Below are 16274 nucleotides of genomic sequence, written 5' to 3' on the forward strand. Positions count from 1 at the left end.
ATCTCTGGATGTAGGTGAACTACAACTCCCAAACCAAATGACACTGCCCACCAAACCCTTCCAGTATTTTCTGTTGTTCATGGGAGAACTGTGTGCCAAGTTTGGTTCAATTCCATCATTGGTGGGGTTCAGAATGCTCTTTGATTGTAGGTGAACTATAAATCCCAGCAACTACAACTCCCAAATGACAAAATCAGTTTTTTTTAGTGAAGGACATACATTGGGTTGTTAGGTGTCTTGTGTCCAAATTTGGTGTCAATTCCCCGAGTGGTTTTTGAGTTCTGTGAATATCACAAACGAACATTACATGTTTATTTATATAGATAGATTACACAATGTAACACAATTTTTGTTCCTGGGTTGTCAATATCATTTCCTAATTGGTTTTATCATGAAAACATGGGGAAAGTTTATTAAACTGCACAAACGTTGTTTTTGCACAAGGGATATCCTACTATAGTATGTTTGAGTATAGTTTCTCGATGAATGTTTCAACCAATTCAGCATAATTTGTGGCAGTGACAAAACAAAGTTTGTGGAGTATGACAATTGTTTTCCAAGTAAGGACCACACAATGAAACAGGAAATAATACTTACAAACCAGGAACAGAAATTTTTCAATTTTTTTCATCATGTAATAGTCGCACCCCTCCTTTTTTGGCTATATTTTCTCGATGAATATCTCAACCAATTTGGCATAGCTTGTGTCAGCGACAAAATGACGTTTATGGAGTGTGACAATTGCTTTCCAAGTAAGGACCACACAATGAAACAGGAAATAATACTTACAAACCAGGAACAGAAATTTTTCAATTTTTTTTCATCATGTAATAGTCGCACCCCCTTTTTTTGGCTATAGTTTCTCGATGAATATCTCAACCGATTCGGCATAGCTTGTGGCAGCAACAAAACAAAGTTTATGGAGTGTGACAACAGCTTTCCAAGTAAGGACCACACAATTAAACAGGAAATAATACTTTCAAACCAGGAACAGAAAATTTTCATTTATTTTCATCATGTAATAGTCGCACCCCCCTGTTTTTTGGCTATAGTTTCTCGATAAATATCTCAACCAATTTTGCATAGCTTGTGGCAACGACAAAACGAAGTTTATGGAGTGTGACAATTGCTTTCCAAGTAAGGACCACACAACTAAACAGGAAATAATACTTTCAAACCAGGAACAGAAATTTTTCATTTTTTTCATCATGTAATAGTCGCATCCCCCTTTTTTTTGCCTATAGTTTCTCGATGAATATCTCAACCAATTTGGTATAGCTTGTGGCAATGACAAAACAAAGTTTGTGGAGTATGACAATTGCTTTCCAAGTAAGGACCACACAATTAAACAGGAAATAATACTTTCAAACCAGGAACAGAAATTTTTCATTTTTTCATCATGTAATAGTCGCACCCCCCTTTTTTGGCTATAGTTTCTCGATAAATATCTCAACCGATTCGGCATAGCTTGTGGCAGCAACAAAACAAGAGTTTATGGAGTGTGACAATTGCTTTCCAAGTAAGGACCACACAATTAAACAGGAAATAATACTTTCAAACCAGGAACAGAAATTTTTCAATTTTTTTCATCATGTAATAGTCGCACCCCCCTTTTTTGGCTATAGTTTCTCGATGAATATCTCAACTGATTCGGCATAGCTTGTGGCAGCAACAAAACGAAGTTTGTGGAGTGTGACAATTGCTTTCCAAGTAAGGAGCACACAATTAAACAGGAAATAATACTTTCAAACCAGGAACAGACATTTTTCATTTTTTTCCTCATGTAATAGTCGCACCCCCTTTTTTGACTATAGTATCTTGATGAATATTGTGGCAGTGACAAAACAAAGTTTATGGAGTGTGACAATTGCTTTCCAAGTAAGGACCACACAATTAAACAGGAAATAATACTTTCAAACCAGGAACAGAAAATTTTCATTTTTTTCATCATGTAATAGTCGCACCCCTCCTTTTTTGGCTATATTTTCTCGATGAATATCTCAACCAATTCAGCATAGCTTGTGGCAGCGACAAAATGAAGTTTATGGAGTGTGAAATTGTTTTCCAAGTAAGGACCACACAACTAAACAGGAAATAATACTTTCAAACCAGGAACAGAAATTTTTCATTTTTTTCATCATGTAATAGTCGCACCCCCTGTTTCTTGGCTATATTTTCTCGATGAATATCTCAACCAATTCGGCATAGCTTGTGGCACCGACAAAATGAAGTTTATGGAGTGTGACAATTGGTTTCCTAGTAAGGACCACACAATTAAACAGAAAATAATACTTTCAAACCAGGAACAGAAATTTTTCATTTTTTTCATCATGTAATAGTCGCACCCACCTTTTTTTGGCTATAGTTTCTCGATGAATATCTCAACCAATTCAGCATAACTTGTGGCAGTGACAAAACAAAGTTTGTGGAGTATGACAATTGTTTTCCAAGTAAGGACCACACAATGAAACAGGAAATAATACTTTCAAACCAGGAACAGAAATTTTTCAATTTTTTTCATCATGTAATAGTCGCACCCACCTTTTTTTGGCTATAGTTTCTTGATGAATATTTCAACCAATTTGGCATAGCTTGTGGCAGTGACAAAACAAAGTTTATGGAGTGTGATAATTGCTTTCCAAGTAAGGAGCACACAATTAAACAGGAAATAATACTTTCAAACCAGGAACAGACATTTTTCATTTTTTTCCTCATGTAATAGTCGCACCCCTCCTTTTTTGGCTATAGTTTCTCGATGAATATCTCAACCAATTCGGCATAGCTTTTGGCACCGACAAAATGAAGTTTATGGAGTGTGACAATTGCTTTCCTAGTAAGGACCACACAATGAAACAGGAAATAATAATTACAAACCAGGAACAGAAATTTTTCATTTTTTTCATCATGTAATAGTCGCATCCCCCTTTTTTAACTATAGTTTCTCGATGAATATCTCAACCAATTCAGCATAGCTTGTGGCAGTGACAAAACAAAGTTTATGGAGTGTGACAACAGCTTTCCAAGTAAGGACCACACAATGAAACAGGAAATAATACTTACAAACCAGGAACAGAAATTTTTCATTTTTTTCATCATGTAATAGTCGCACCCCTCCTTTTTTGGCTATAGTTTCTCGATGAATATCTCAACCAATTCGGCATAGCTTTTGGCACCGACAAAATGAAGTTTATGGAGTGTGACAATTGCTTTCCTAGTAAGGACCACACAATTAAACAGGAAATAATACTTTCAAACCAGGAACAGAAATTTTTCATTTTTTCATCATGTAATAGTCACACACCCCTTTTTTGGCTATAGTTTCTCGATGAATATCTCAACCAATTCAGCATAACTTGTGGCAGTGACAAAACAAAGTTTGTGGAGTATGACAATTGTTTTCCAAGTAAGGACCACACAATGAAACAGGAAATAATACTTTCAAACCAGGAACAGAAATTTTTCAATTTTTTTCATCATGTAATAGTCGCACCCACCTTTTTTTGGCTATAGTTTCTTGATGAATATTTCAACCAATTTGGCATAGCTTGTGGCAGTGACAAAATGAAGTTTATGGAGTGTGACAATTGCTTTCCAAGTAAGGAGCACACAATTAAACAGGAAATAATACTTTCAAACCAGGAACAGACATTTTTCATTTTTTTCCTCATGTAATAGTCGTACCCCCTTTTTTTGGCTATAGTTTCTTGATGAATATTGTGGCAGTGACAAAACAAAGTTTATGGAGTGTGACAATTGCTTTCCAAATAAGGACCACACAATTAAACAGGAAATGATACTTTCAAACCAGGAACATATTTTTCAATTTTTTTTCATCATGTAATAGTCGCACCCCCTTTTTTTATTTAAAAATAGGAATTAAAAATTTCAACTATTATAATTTTTCAATGTCTCTAGATAGGCAGAAGGACTGTAACAAAGATATTCAAAATGGCTCTCTTTCCTTCCGACAACATGGTTTTGTATTTCAGATGAAGGGGGGATTTTCCCTTCTTTCCTTTTCATCCTTCCTCCTTCTTTTCTCCAATCTGTTCCCATTTTTTTTTTGGAAATGTAGGGAAGCTTCGATTTGGAAATCCCTGAAAACGAGGAGGAACTAGTCTTGAGGGAGAAATCGGAGAGCGAAGGCAGTGACTATTCCCCCAATAAGAAGAAGAAGAAGAAGCTGAAAGAGAAGAAGGAGAAAAAGGCCAAGCGAAAGAAGAAGGCGGAGGAGGAAGAGGAAGATGACAATGAAGATGGAGGGTTGAAGGTAATTTTGAGTGTTGTTGTTGTTGTTGTTATACACACATGCATAGCCTTTATTGGCGTACATCAACAAAATCACAACACAGGCATATACAACAAGAGGAAGAATAATGAAAATATGAAGATAAGATGGCATGACTGCTCGCACGGAATGAATGACGTGGTAGGGGAACATGTTGCCTTTGCCACAAGAGTTAGATTATGAGTCAAGATCCAAAAGTCTGTTCTTATGGAATGAATGACGTGGTAGGGGAACATGTTGTCTTTTCTGCAAGAGTCCAATTATAATGGAAATTAATATCCCAAAGTCTGCTCTTATGGAATGAATGACGTGGTAGGGGAACATGTTGTCTTTTCTGCAAGAGTCCAATTATTTAGGAAGTTAATATCCCAAAATCTGCTTTTATGGAATGAATGATGTGGTAGGGGACATGTTGTCTTTTCTGCAAGAGTCCAATTATTATGGAAGTTAATATCCCAAAATCTGCTCTTACGGAATGAATGACGTGGTAGGGGAACATGTTGTCTTTTCTGCAAGAGTCCAATTATTTAGGAAGTTAATATCCCAAAATCTGCTTTTATGGAATGAATGATGTGGTAGGGGGACATGTTGTCTTTGCCACAAGAGACCTAAGCAAAGCAGAAGAGAAGGGGGAGTAGGGGTTTGGACACTCTACGCCTATTGAGGCAGCCTAGAGTCCTGTCATATTACCCTATTGACTCACACGTCGACGAAGCCACCACTTTAACTCTTCTATCAAACAGAGATTCCCCACTCTCTCTCTCTCTCTCAGACAGGGATTCTTAACTACTTCTTTTCACACACAGATTCCTAACTGCTTCACAAACAGCTATTCCTAACTCACTTCACAAGCAGCCATTCCTAACTAACTTCACAAGCAGCCATTCCTAACTCACTTCACAAGCAGCCATTCCTAACTCACTTCACAAGCAGCCATTCCTAACTCACTTCACAAGCAGCCATTCCTAACTCACTTCACAAGCAGGCATTCCTAACTCACTTCACAAGCAGCCATTCCTAACTCACTTCACAAGCAGCCATTCCTAACTCACTTCACAAGCAGCCATTCCTAACTCACTTCACAAGCAGGCATTCCTAACTCACTTCACAAGCAGCCATTCCTAACTCACTTCACAAGCAGCCATTCCTAACTCACTTCACAAGCAGCCATTCCTAACTCACTTCACAAGCAGCCATTCCTAACTCACTTCACAAACAGCTATTCCTAACTCACTTCACAAGCAGGCATTCCTAACTCACTTCACAAGCAGCCATTCCTAACTCACTTCACAAGCAGGCATTCCTAACTCACTTCACAAGCAGCCATTCCTAACTCACTTCACAAGCAGCCATTCCTAACTCACTTCACAAGCAGCCATTCCTAACTCACTTCACAAGCAGCCATTCCTAACTTACTTCACAAGCAGCCATTCCTAACTCACTTCACAAGCAGCCATTCCTAACTAACTGTCATTTCTTTTTCTCTCCAACTCTAACTACCTCTTTTTAAACTTAACTCCGCCCCTTTAGAACGTTCAGCTCTTCTCAACTGTCATTCTGGCCTCAGAGCCTTTTTAAAAAAAATCCTGGGCCTACACTAATCTGCATAGGACCAATCGGCTTCCCATATGCAAATGATCTTGTCTTCGCTGTTGCTCTCCTAACTGTACTCAGTCTTCCCTATCTGCCACATGGGAACATAGAGCTATACACCCAAAATCTTGCAGAGATCAGCAAATTCATTACACACAGCCTCTGACCTTGCTCACCAGCTTGAACTCTGCCTTTCATCCAAACTCCTTTGGGGGATTATTCTTCAGTCGTTGCTACATATAAATACTTATAGGTCAGAATACTTGTAATCATAACAAGACACTTATACGACAAGTATGGCGGTAGATTAAAGATGGCCGAGTGCAAGTACATGGCAAAGAGGAAGAGCACATACAAGCCAGGAAATGACTTAGCTGTCCCTCTAGGATCACATCTCCATTCTCTTAACGCTTCAATATACTCTGCAGTGAACACATGTCCATTAGAACTGTATTTTTCCACACACTGGAGGTACAAACAATGCATTCCTATGTAATATAGTATGCAAGGTGCTCAGCCTTCTCTATCCCAGAGTGCAGAGGCCTCTTTCTCTTGCCTAGGAACCCAAGACGTCTGCGCAACTGATGGAGGAATGGGGCCTGGACGACGTGGACTACGCTTTCTCCGAGGAGGACTACCACATGCTGACCAACTACAAGGCCTTCAGCCAATTCTTGAGGTGGGCCTTATTTCCTCTTGTCCCATCACAATGACCTCACATCTTCCCATCTCTCCTCCTCCTTCTTCCACTTCTTCCTATCCTTTCCTTTTCTTCATGGTCCCCTCTTCCTTCTTCTTCCCCTTCTTTTTCTTTCTTCTCCATTTCTTCTTCATCTCTCCCATTCTCTTCTTTTCTTCTCTACCTTTCTCTTCCTCTCCTTCTTTCCTTCTCTTTCCATTCTTTTATCTTCTTCTCTCCAATTTCTCTTGCTTTTTACTCCCACTTTTTTCCTCTCCCTTTTTCCTTCTCTTTCCAGTCCCCTTTCTTTTCCCCATCTTTTCCTTTCACGCCTTCCTCTTCCTCTTCCAATATCATCCTACTTCTCTTCCTCCTCCTTTTTCTTTCCTTTGTATCTCCTCTTCCCCAATCTCATTCCTCTTTATTTGTCTGACTTCTTTCTCCTCCTTTTTTTCCTATCCCCCTTTCCTTCTCTTCCTTCCTTCCTTCCTTCCTTCCCCCCCTCTTTCCCTTTTCCCTTCCTCCCTTCCCCTTTCTTTCCTTGCTTCCTTTATCTCTCCCTTTTCCTCCCTCTTTCCTTCCCTCCTTCCTTCATCCCTTACATCCTCCCTCTCTCTTTCCCTTTTCCCTTCCTTCCCTCTTCCTCTTAAACCCTTCCCCTTCCTTTCCTTGCTTCCTTCATCTCTCCATTTTCATCTCTCCTTTCTTCCTTCCTTCTTTCCTTCCTTCCTTCCTTCCTCCCTTAAATCTTTTTTCCTCCCTCTCTCTTTCCCTTTTCCCTTCCTTCCTTCCCTCTGTCCCTCCCTTAAACCCTTCCCCTTTCTTTTCTTGCTTCCTTCACCTCTCCCTTTTTTCCTCCCTCTTTCCTTTCCTTCCATCTTTCACTCTTTCCTTCCCTCCTCCCTGCATCTCTTCAATCCTTCCTTCCTCCCTTCCTCTTTCCCTTTTCCCTTCCTTCCTTCCTTCCCCCTCTTAAACCCTTCCCCTTTCTTTCTTTCCTTGCTTCCTTCTCCCCCCACTTTTTCCTTCTTCTTCCCTTTCCTTCCTTCTTTCACTCTTTCCTTCCCTCCTTCCTTCATCCCTTACACTCTTCCTCCTCCCTCTTTCCCTTTTCCCTTCCTTCCTTTCCGCCCTCTCTTAAACCCTTCCCCTTCCTTTTCTTGCTTCCTTCGTCTCTCCATTTTCATCTCTCCTTTCATCCTTCCTTCCTTCCTTCCTCCCTTAAATCTTTTTTCCTCCCTCCCTCTTTCCCTTCCTTCCTTCCCTCTGTCCCTCCCTTAAACGCGTCCTCTTTCTTTCCTTGCTTCCTTCCTCTCTCTCTCTTTTCCTCCCTCTTTCCTTTCCTTCCTTCTTTCACTATTTCCTTCCCTCATTTCTTCATCCCTTAAATCCTTCCTCCCTCTTTCCCTTTTCCTTTCCTCCCTTCTCCTTTTTTCCCTTGCTTCCTTCCTCTCTCTCTTTTTTCCTCCCTCTTTCCTTTCCTTCCTTCTTTCACTATTTCCTTCCCTCATTTCTTCATCCCTTAAATCCTTCCTCCCTCTTTCCCTTTTCCCTTGCTTCCTTCATCTCTCCCTTTTTTCCTCCCTCTTTCCTTCTCTTCCTTCTTTACCCATTTTTATTGTCACGTCTTTCGCCTCCTCTTCTAATACGTCTTTTTTCCACCTTCTTCTCTTCCTCTTCTCCTTCTTCTTCTCCAGGCCACTGGTGGCCAAGAGGAACCCCAAGATACCCATGTCGAAGATGATGACTGTCCTGGGCGCCAAGTGGAGGGAGTTCAGCGCCAACAACCCTTTCAAAGGAAGCTCTGCTGCAGCTGCAGCGGCGGCTGTAGCTGCGGCCGTGGAAACTGTGGCTGTTGCGCCCAACCCTCCCTCCCTCCCAGCCCCACCCTTGCTGACCCCACCCCTCCCAGCCATCCGGAAAGCCAAAACCAAGGAAGGCAAAGGTAACGGAATCCGTTCTGGTTTTTAGTCTGAACTTTAGCTCTGCGGAATGAGGAATCCCACTCATCCCTGCCTCCTCTTCCCATAGGTCCTGGTGTCAAGAAGAAGGTCAAGAGCGCCAAGGATAACAAGAAGAAGGGGAAGGCCAAGAAGCCGGCGTCTCTCAAGTTCCGCTTTGGAGGGATCGCCAGCAAGAGGAAAAAGGGCTCTTCGGTGAGAATAGCATAGCATGGCATGGGTGATCTCAGCGCTGCCACCCAAAGTGTGGGTTCTTCCATTTGTTGTACTCCAGAGCAGGGACATGTCCTTAAACACCACAGTTTGGTAAAATCAGCAAGAAATTTATAGAAGGAGGTATATAAGCAAAGGAGTAAAAATGGTAAAAATACTATAGTCCAAAGATAAAAGATAGTCCATGAGTTTCAAGGCACTAAGGTGAAACACAAGACCCAAGGGTAGAAAATCCATAGAACAAGGCAGCATAGAAATCCAGTGTACAGATCAGGAGCATGGCAAAACTTGGTACGTGAAACTAGGAACTCTTGGAAACAAGTCCGTCATGAAATTCCAACATTGACGAGACTGGGCTAATTCTTTACCTCGTTTCAATATAAAGCTTTTCTTGACCCCTGAATCGAAAGGAAAGCATTTCTCTTTTCCTGCAGATGACTTGACCTTTGTTGTGACTGAGAAATTTGTCTCTGTTTGTAAAAGTCTTGCTTTCTATCTTCACTCTTATTACGAGGCTTGGGTAACCACGGAAAAATTTACTCCTCACACTATTCCTGCATGGCTCAATATTGGATCGTAAGCTAATTTAAATATGAATTAATAACGAATTACGAAATTAACGAACGAAACCGCCCAAGCCTACTTATTACCGTATATACTCTAGGCTTGGGTAACCATGAAAAAATTTGGTTCTAAACTCGTTTTGTTTTTAGGGGGCCCTTGCATTTCGTTTTTTTAATAATTCTGAAATTTACCTCTAAAAAATTTCGAAATTTACAAAATTTCGTAAAATTATGAATCGATTTGTTAATGGCGGACGCGATTGCGCAATATGCTAAAAAAACCTCCAAATGGGACAGGGGGAACTTCTGAAGCTTCCCTCTCCCTCTGTTGTTGACTGTTGGTGTGATCAAACAAACAACACCTATAAAACTTGCACCAGACATGCGAAAATAATTACAAAATAATTACGAAATAATTACAAAATAATTACAAAATAATTACAAAATAAATTGAAAAATTGTTTCGAATCTAATTTACTCCTCACATTATTCCTGCATGGCTCAATATTGGATCGTAAGCTAATTTAAATACAAATTAATAATGAATTACGAAATTAACGAATGAAACCGCCCAAGCCTAATATAAAGCTTTTCTTGACCCCAGAATCGAAAGGAAAGCATTTCTCTTTTCCTGCAGATGACTTGACCTTTGTTGTGACTGAGAAATTTGTCTCTGTTTGTAAAAGTCTTGCTTTCTATCTTCACTCTTATTACCGTATATACTCGAGTATAAGCCGACCCGAATATAAGCCGAGGCACCCAATTTTACCACAAAAACTGGGAAAATGCATTAACTCGTGAAACTAGGAATACTTGGAAACAAGTCCGTCATGAAATTCCAACATTGACGAGACTGGGCTAATTCTTTACCTCATTTCAATATAAAGCTTTTCTTGACCCCTGAATCGAAAGGAAAGCATTTCTCTTGCATTTCTCTTTTCCTGCAGATGACTTGACCTCTGTTGTGACTGAGAAATTTGTCTCTGTTTGTAAAAGTCTTGCTTTCTATCTTCACTCTTATTACCGTATATACTCGAGTATAAGCCGACCCGAATATAAGCCGAGGCACCCAACTTTACCACAAAAACTGGGAAAATGCATTAACTCGTGAAACTAGGAACACTTGGAAACAAGTCCGTCATGAAATTCCAACATTGACGAGACTGGGCTAATTCTTTACCTCGTTTCAATATAAAGCTTTTCTTGACCCCTGAATCGAAAGGAAAGCATTTCTCTTTTCCTGCAGATGACTTGACCTCTGTTGCGACTGAGAAATTTGTCTCGGTTTGTAAAAGTCTTGCTTTCTATCTTCACTCTTATAGGCTTGGGTAACCACGGAATAATTTGGTTCTAAACTCGTTTTGTTTTTAGGGGGCCCTTGCGTTTCGTTTTTTTAAATAATTCCGAAATTTACCTCTAAAATTTTTTGAAATTTAGGAAATTTTGTAAAATTACGAATCGATTCGTTAATGGCGGACGCGATTGCGCAATATGCTAAAAAAACCTCCAAATGGGACAGGAGGAACTTCTGAAGCTTCCCTCTCCCTCTGTCGTTGACTGTTGGTGTGATCAAACAAACAACAACTATAAAACTTGCACCAGACATGCCAAAATAATTACGAAATAATTACAAAATAATTACGAAATAATTACAAAATAATTACGAAATAAATTGAAAAAATTGTTTCGAATCTAATTTACTCCTCACACTATTCCTGCATGGCTCAATATTGGATCGTAAGCTAATTGAAATACGAATTAATAACGAATTACGAAATTAACGAACGAAACCGCCCAAGCCTAATATAAAGCTTTTCTTGACCCCAGAATCGAAAGGAAAGCATTTCTCTTTTCCTGCAGATGACTTGACCTCTGTTGCGACTGGTAAATTTGTCTCTGTTTATAAAAGTCTTGCTTTCTATCTTCTATCTTATTACCGTATATACTCGAGTATAAGCCGACCCGAATATAAGCCGAGGCACCCAATTTTACCACAAAAACTGGGAAAATGCATTAACTCGTGAAACTAGGAACACTTGGAAACAAGTCCGTCATGAAATTCCAACATTGACGAGACTGGGCTAATTCTTTACCTCGTTTCAATATAAAGCTTTTCTTGACCCCAGAATCGAAAGGAAAGCATTTCTCTTTTCCTGCCGATGACTTGACCTTTGTTGCGACTGAGAAATTTGTCTCTGTTTATAAAAGTCTTGCTTTCTATCTTCACTCTTATTACAGTATATACTCGAGTATAAGCCGACCCGAATATAAGCCGAGGCACCCAATTTTACCACAAAAACTGGGAAAATGCATTGACTCGAGTATAAGACGAGGGTGGGAAAGTGACATATCAGTTCCCATTGGTTTTCTCTCAGTGTCTAAAATGGCATTGGCCTTTTCAGGTACAGCATCCCACACTGTTGGCTCATGTTTGGCTCGGGGTGACTAAGACTCCTTTCATAGAATCATAGAGTTGAAAGGGACCTCTAAAAGCCATCTAATCCAACCCCCTTCTGCCTTCATGGAAGGATGGCACAATCAAAGCACCCCCAACAGATGATGGCCATCCAGTCTAAATAATATTAATAGTAAAAATAGTGCTGGAAGGAACCTCTAAAGACCATCTAGTCCAACCCCCTACTGCCTTTGTGGAGGGAAAGCACAATCAACTCACTCCCAACAGACAATAACAATATTATTATTAATATCAACAATATTAATATTAATAATAGTAAGAATAGTGCTGGAAGGGGCATCTAAAGACCACCTAGTCCAACCCCCTTCCATCTTTATGGTGGGAAAGCACAATAAACTCACCCTTAACAGGTGAGTAGAAGGATGCAGGCATGGGCATACAATTGAACAAGAAACAACACTTTCAAACCAGGAGCAAATATTTTTCCATTTTTTTCATCATGTAATAGTCGCACCCCCTTTATTTGATTTAGAAAAGAAATATAACATTTTTTGTTGCATAGTGTAATGCAGGCATGGGCACACAATCGAACAGGAAATAACACTTTCAAACCAGGAGCAGAAACATTTTTCAATCTTTTTTTCATCATGTAATAGTCGCACCCCCTTTATTTGATTTAGAAAAGAAATATAACATTTTTTGTTGCATAGTGTAATGCAGGCATGGGCACACAATCGAACAGGAAATAACACTTTCAAACCAGGAGCAGAAACATTTTTCAATCTTTTTTTCATCATGTAATAGTCGCACCCCCTTTATTTGATTTAGAAAAGAAATATAACATTTTTTGTTGCATAGTGTAATGCAGGCATGGGCACACAATCGAACAGGAAATAACACTTTCAAACCAGGAGCAGAAACATTTTTCAATCTTTTTTTCATCATGTAATAGTCGCACCCCCTTATTTGATTTTTAAAAAGAGATATAACCTTTTTGTTACATAGTGTAATACATAGTGTAATCATATCGTAATATGATTCATCTTAATAATAATAATAACAATAATAGTGATAGAAGGGCCTAGATCAAATAAATTCTGCATCTGACAAATCATCCCAAGTTGTTTCTCAAGGCTGTTGAGGGCCTCTCCCAGGAATGTGACCTTATGAATCTGCAGGAGAAACACTCCATTCACAAGACACGTTGGGCCTCTCGCCATAAAAGCCTTCATCCCCATTAACATCATGAAGATCAGACACTATCACAGGCTGAACTACAACACCATTACACCAGGCATGGGCAAGTTTCAACCTTCCGGGTGTTTTGGGCTTCAATTACATCATCATGTAATAGTCGCACCCCCTTTATCATGGAGCCCCCGGTGGCGCAGTGGGTTAAAGCTCTGTGCCGGGAGGACTGAAGACCGACAGGTTCGAATCCGGGGAGAGACGGATGAGCTCCCTCTATCAGCTCCAGCTCCTCATGCGGGGACATGAGAGAAGCCTCCCACAAGGATGATAAAAACATCAAATCATCCGGGCGTCCCCTGGGCAACGTCCTTGCAGACAACCAATTCTCTCACAACAGGAGCGACTTGCAGTTTCTCAGGTTGCTCCTGACACGACCATTTTTGTTGCATAGTGTAATGCAGGCATGGGCACGCAATTGAATGAGAAATAACACTTTCAAACCAGGAGCAGATAGACATTTTTTCAATCTTTTTTTTCATCATGTAATAGTCGCACCCCCTTTATTTGATTTAAAAAAAGAAATATAGCAGTTTTTGTTGCACAGTGTAATGCAGGCATGGGCACACAATTTAACAAGAAATAACACTTTCAAACCAGGAGCAGATAGACATTTTTCAATCTTTTTTTCATCATGTAATAGTCGCACCCCCTTTATTTGATTTTAAAAAGAAATATAACCTTTTTGTTGCATAGTGTAATGCAGGCATGGGCACAGAATTTAACAAGAAATAACACTTTCAAACTAGGAGCAATTATTTTTCAATCTTTTTTTCATCATGTAATAGTCCCTTTATTGGGGTTGAAGTCCAAAACACCTGGAGGGCTGAAGTTTGCCCATGCCTGCGTTACACTATGTAACAAAAAGGGTTATATCTCTTTTTAAAAATCAAATAAGGGGGTGCGACTATTATATGATGAAAAAAAGGAAAAATATTTGCTCCTGGTTTGAAAGTGTTATTTCTTGCTAAATTGTGTGCCCATGCTTGCATTACACTATGCAGCAAAAAATGTTATTTTTCTTTTTTTAATCAAATAAAGGGGGTGCGACTATTACATGATGAAAAAAATGGGAAAATATTTGCTCCTGGTTTGAAAGTGTTATTTCTTATTAAATTGTGTGCCCATGCTTGCATTACACTATGCAACAAAAATGTTATTTTTAAAAAATCAAATAAAGGGGGTGCAACTATTACATGATGAAAAAAAAAGATTGAAAAAATGTTTCTGCTCCTGGTTTGAAAGTGTTATTTCTCGTTAAATTGTGTGCCCATGCCTGCATTACACTATGCAACAAAAAATGTTATATTTCTTTTTAAAAATCAAATAAAGGAGGTGCGACTATTACATGATGAAAAAAATGGGAAAATATTTGCTCCTGGTTTGAAAGTGTTATTTCTCGTTAAATTGTGTGCCCATGCCTGCATTACACTATGCAACAAAAATGTTATATTTCTTTTTTTTAAATCAAATAAAGGGGGTGCGACTATTACATGATGAAAAGAAAAGATTGAAAAATGTTTCTGTTCCTGGTTTGAAAGTGTTATTTCCTGTTCGATTGTGTGGTCCTGACTTTGAAGGGAGTTGTTCTACTCCAGTAACTTTCTTACTAATAGAACCAATTAGGGAATGACGCTTATCACCCAGGAACAAAAATCGTGTTACACTCTGCTTTTCCTTGCAGAGCGAGGAAGAAGAGCGGGACGAGTCGGATCTGGACAGCGCCAGCATCCACAGCGTGTCGGTCCGGTCCGAGGCCTCCTCCGGCCAGAGCAAGAAGGGCAAGAAGAGGAAGAAGAAGAAGAAAAGTACGCTAGAGATCAATTATCATAATTAACAATATAATTATATTATTATAAAATTATATTATTATTAATTATAATAATATAATTATATTTATGGATTTTTTTTTTCATTTCAGAAGCGACTTGAGAAACTGCAAGTCGCTTCTGGTGTGAGAGAACAACAACAACAAGGATGCCCAGGGGACATTGCCCAGGGAACGTCCGGATGATTGATGTTTTACCATCCTCATGTCCCTGCATGGGGAGCTGGAGCTGACAGAGGGAGCTCATCAATGCTCTCTCCAGAGTCAAACCTCTGACCTGTTGGTTTCAATGGTTTTAACCCATTGCACTGCTGGGGGCAATGAGTCCATTTTATGACACTGAGTCCTTTGTTGGAATACTTCCTCATTCTTCTGCACGCTGCTGGAAGAATTAGCATCTTATGTTGCCATGTTAATTGTCCCTGAAATTATTGCAAGGAAGTATTTAAACTCATACAACTATTATGCATAAGTGTCGTAAATTAGTTAAATTAGCCTCCCTGTATAAAGCGGCACCTAAATTTCCTACTTGACAGAAGCAACTGTCTTTCGGGCTGCATAGGTCAGCAGCAAGCTAGACTATTAATGGTCGGGAGCTCACTCCGATCTGGGTTGACTTTGAACTCAGTAGTGATTTAATGCACCTGGCTACTAACTAGCTATGCCACAGACCAGTCCTTGTTGATGTTGTTGTTGTTGTTGTTATAGAAGTAGCTTGGCCTTTGCTCCCTTTGAATGATTTGCTGTTTTGGAGACATCCTTTGCCCGGGTGGTGCTCCCTGGCCTTGATTGCTCACTGCCTGGAGACATAATAGTCACAGTTATAATATAATTAATATTGTAATATATTATTATATAATAATATAATAATTAATTATAATAATAATTAATAATATATTATTATAAAATTATATTAATAATAATAATATAATTTTAGAATAATAATATAATAATATTATTATATTATATTATTATAATAATATAATTATATTATAATATATTATAATATTAATTATATTATAACTGTGACTACTATTATAGCTACTTCTATAATAATAATAATAATAATAATAAATTATATTATTATATTATTATAATATAAATATAAAATAATATATATATAATTAATTATAATAATAATTAATAATATATTATTATAAAATTATATTATGATTATTATTAATCATAATATAATTTTATAATAATAATATAATAATATAATTATATTATATTATTATAATAATATAATTATATTATAATATATATATTATTTTATATTTATATTATAATAATAATATAATAATAATAATAATAATAATATATTATTATTATTATTATTATTATTATTATTATTATTATAGAAGTAGCTTGGCCTTTGCTCCCTTTGAATGATTTGCTGTTTTGGAGACATCCTTTGCCCGGGTGGTGCTCCCTGGCCTCGATTGCTCACTGCCTGGAGATGTAATAGGAACAGTTATAATATAA

General features: G+C 38.5%; 1 protein-coding gene across 4 annotated transcripts in view; it reads left to right on the plus strand.

The window, feature by feature from the left end:
• The window catches only part of CHD5 (chromodomain helicase DNA binding protein 5), a 105290-nt gene that overhangs the window by 7761 nt on the left and 81255 nt on the right, over positions 1–16274 (plus strand). For all 4 annotated transcript variants that reach the window (XM_067472800.1, XM_067472803.1, XM_067472802.1 and 1 more), the window contains exons 3-7: positions 4076–4270; positions 6442–6560; positions 8258–8505; positions 8592–8716; positions 14646–14769. In XM_067472800.1, the coding sequence (XP_067328901.1) occupies positions 4076–4270; positions 6442–6560; positions 8258–8505; positions 8592–8716; positions 14646–14769 (811 nt within the window). The remainder of the gene's footprint in view (positions 1–4075; positions 4271–6441; positions 6561–8257; positions 8506–8591; positions 8717–14645; positions 14770–16274) is intronic.

This window comes from Anolis sagrei, chromosome 13 (genome assembly GCF_037176765.1).
Source record: "Anolis sagrei isolate rAnoSag1 chromosome 13, rAnoSag1.mat, whole genome shotgun sequence".
Classification (NCBI taxonomy): domain Eukaryota; kingdom Metazoa; phylum Chordata; class Lepidosauria; order Squamata; family Dactyloidae; genus Anolis; species Anolis sagrei.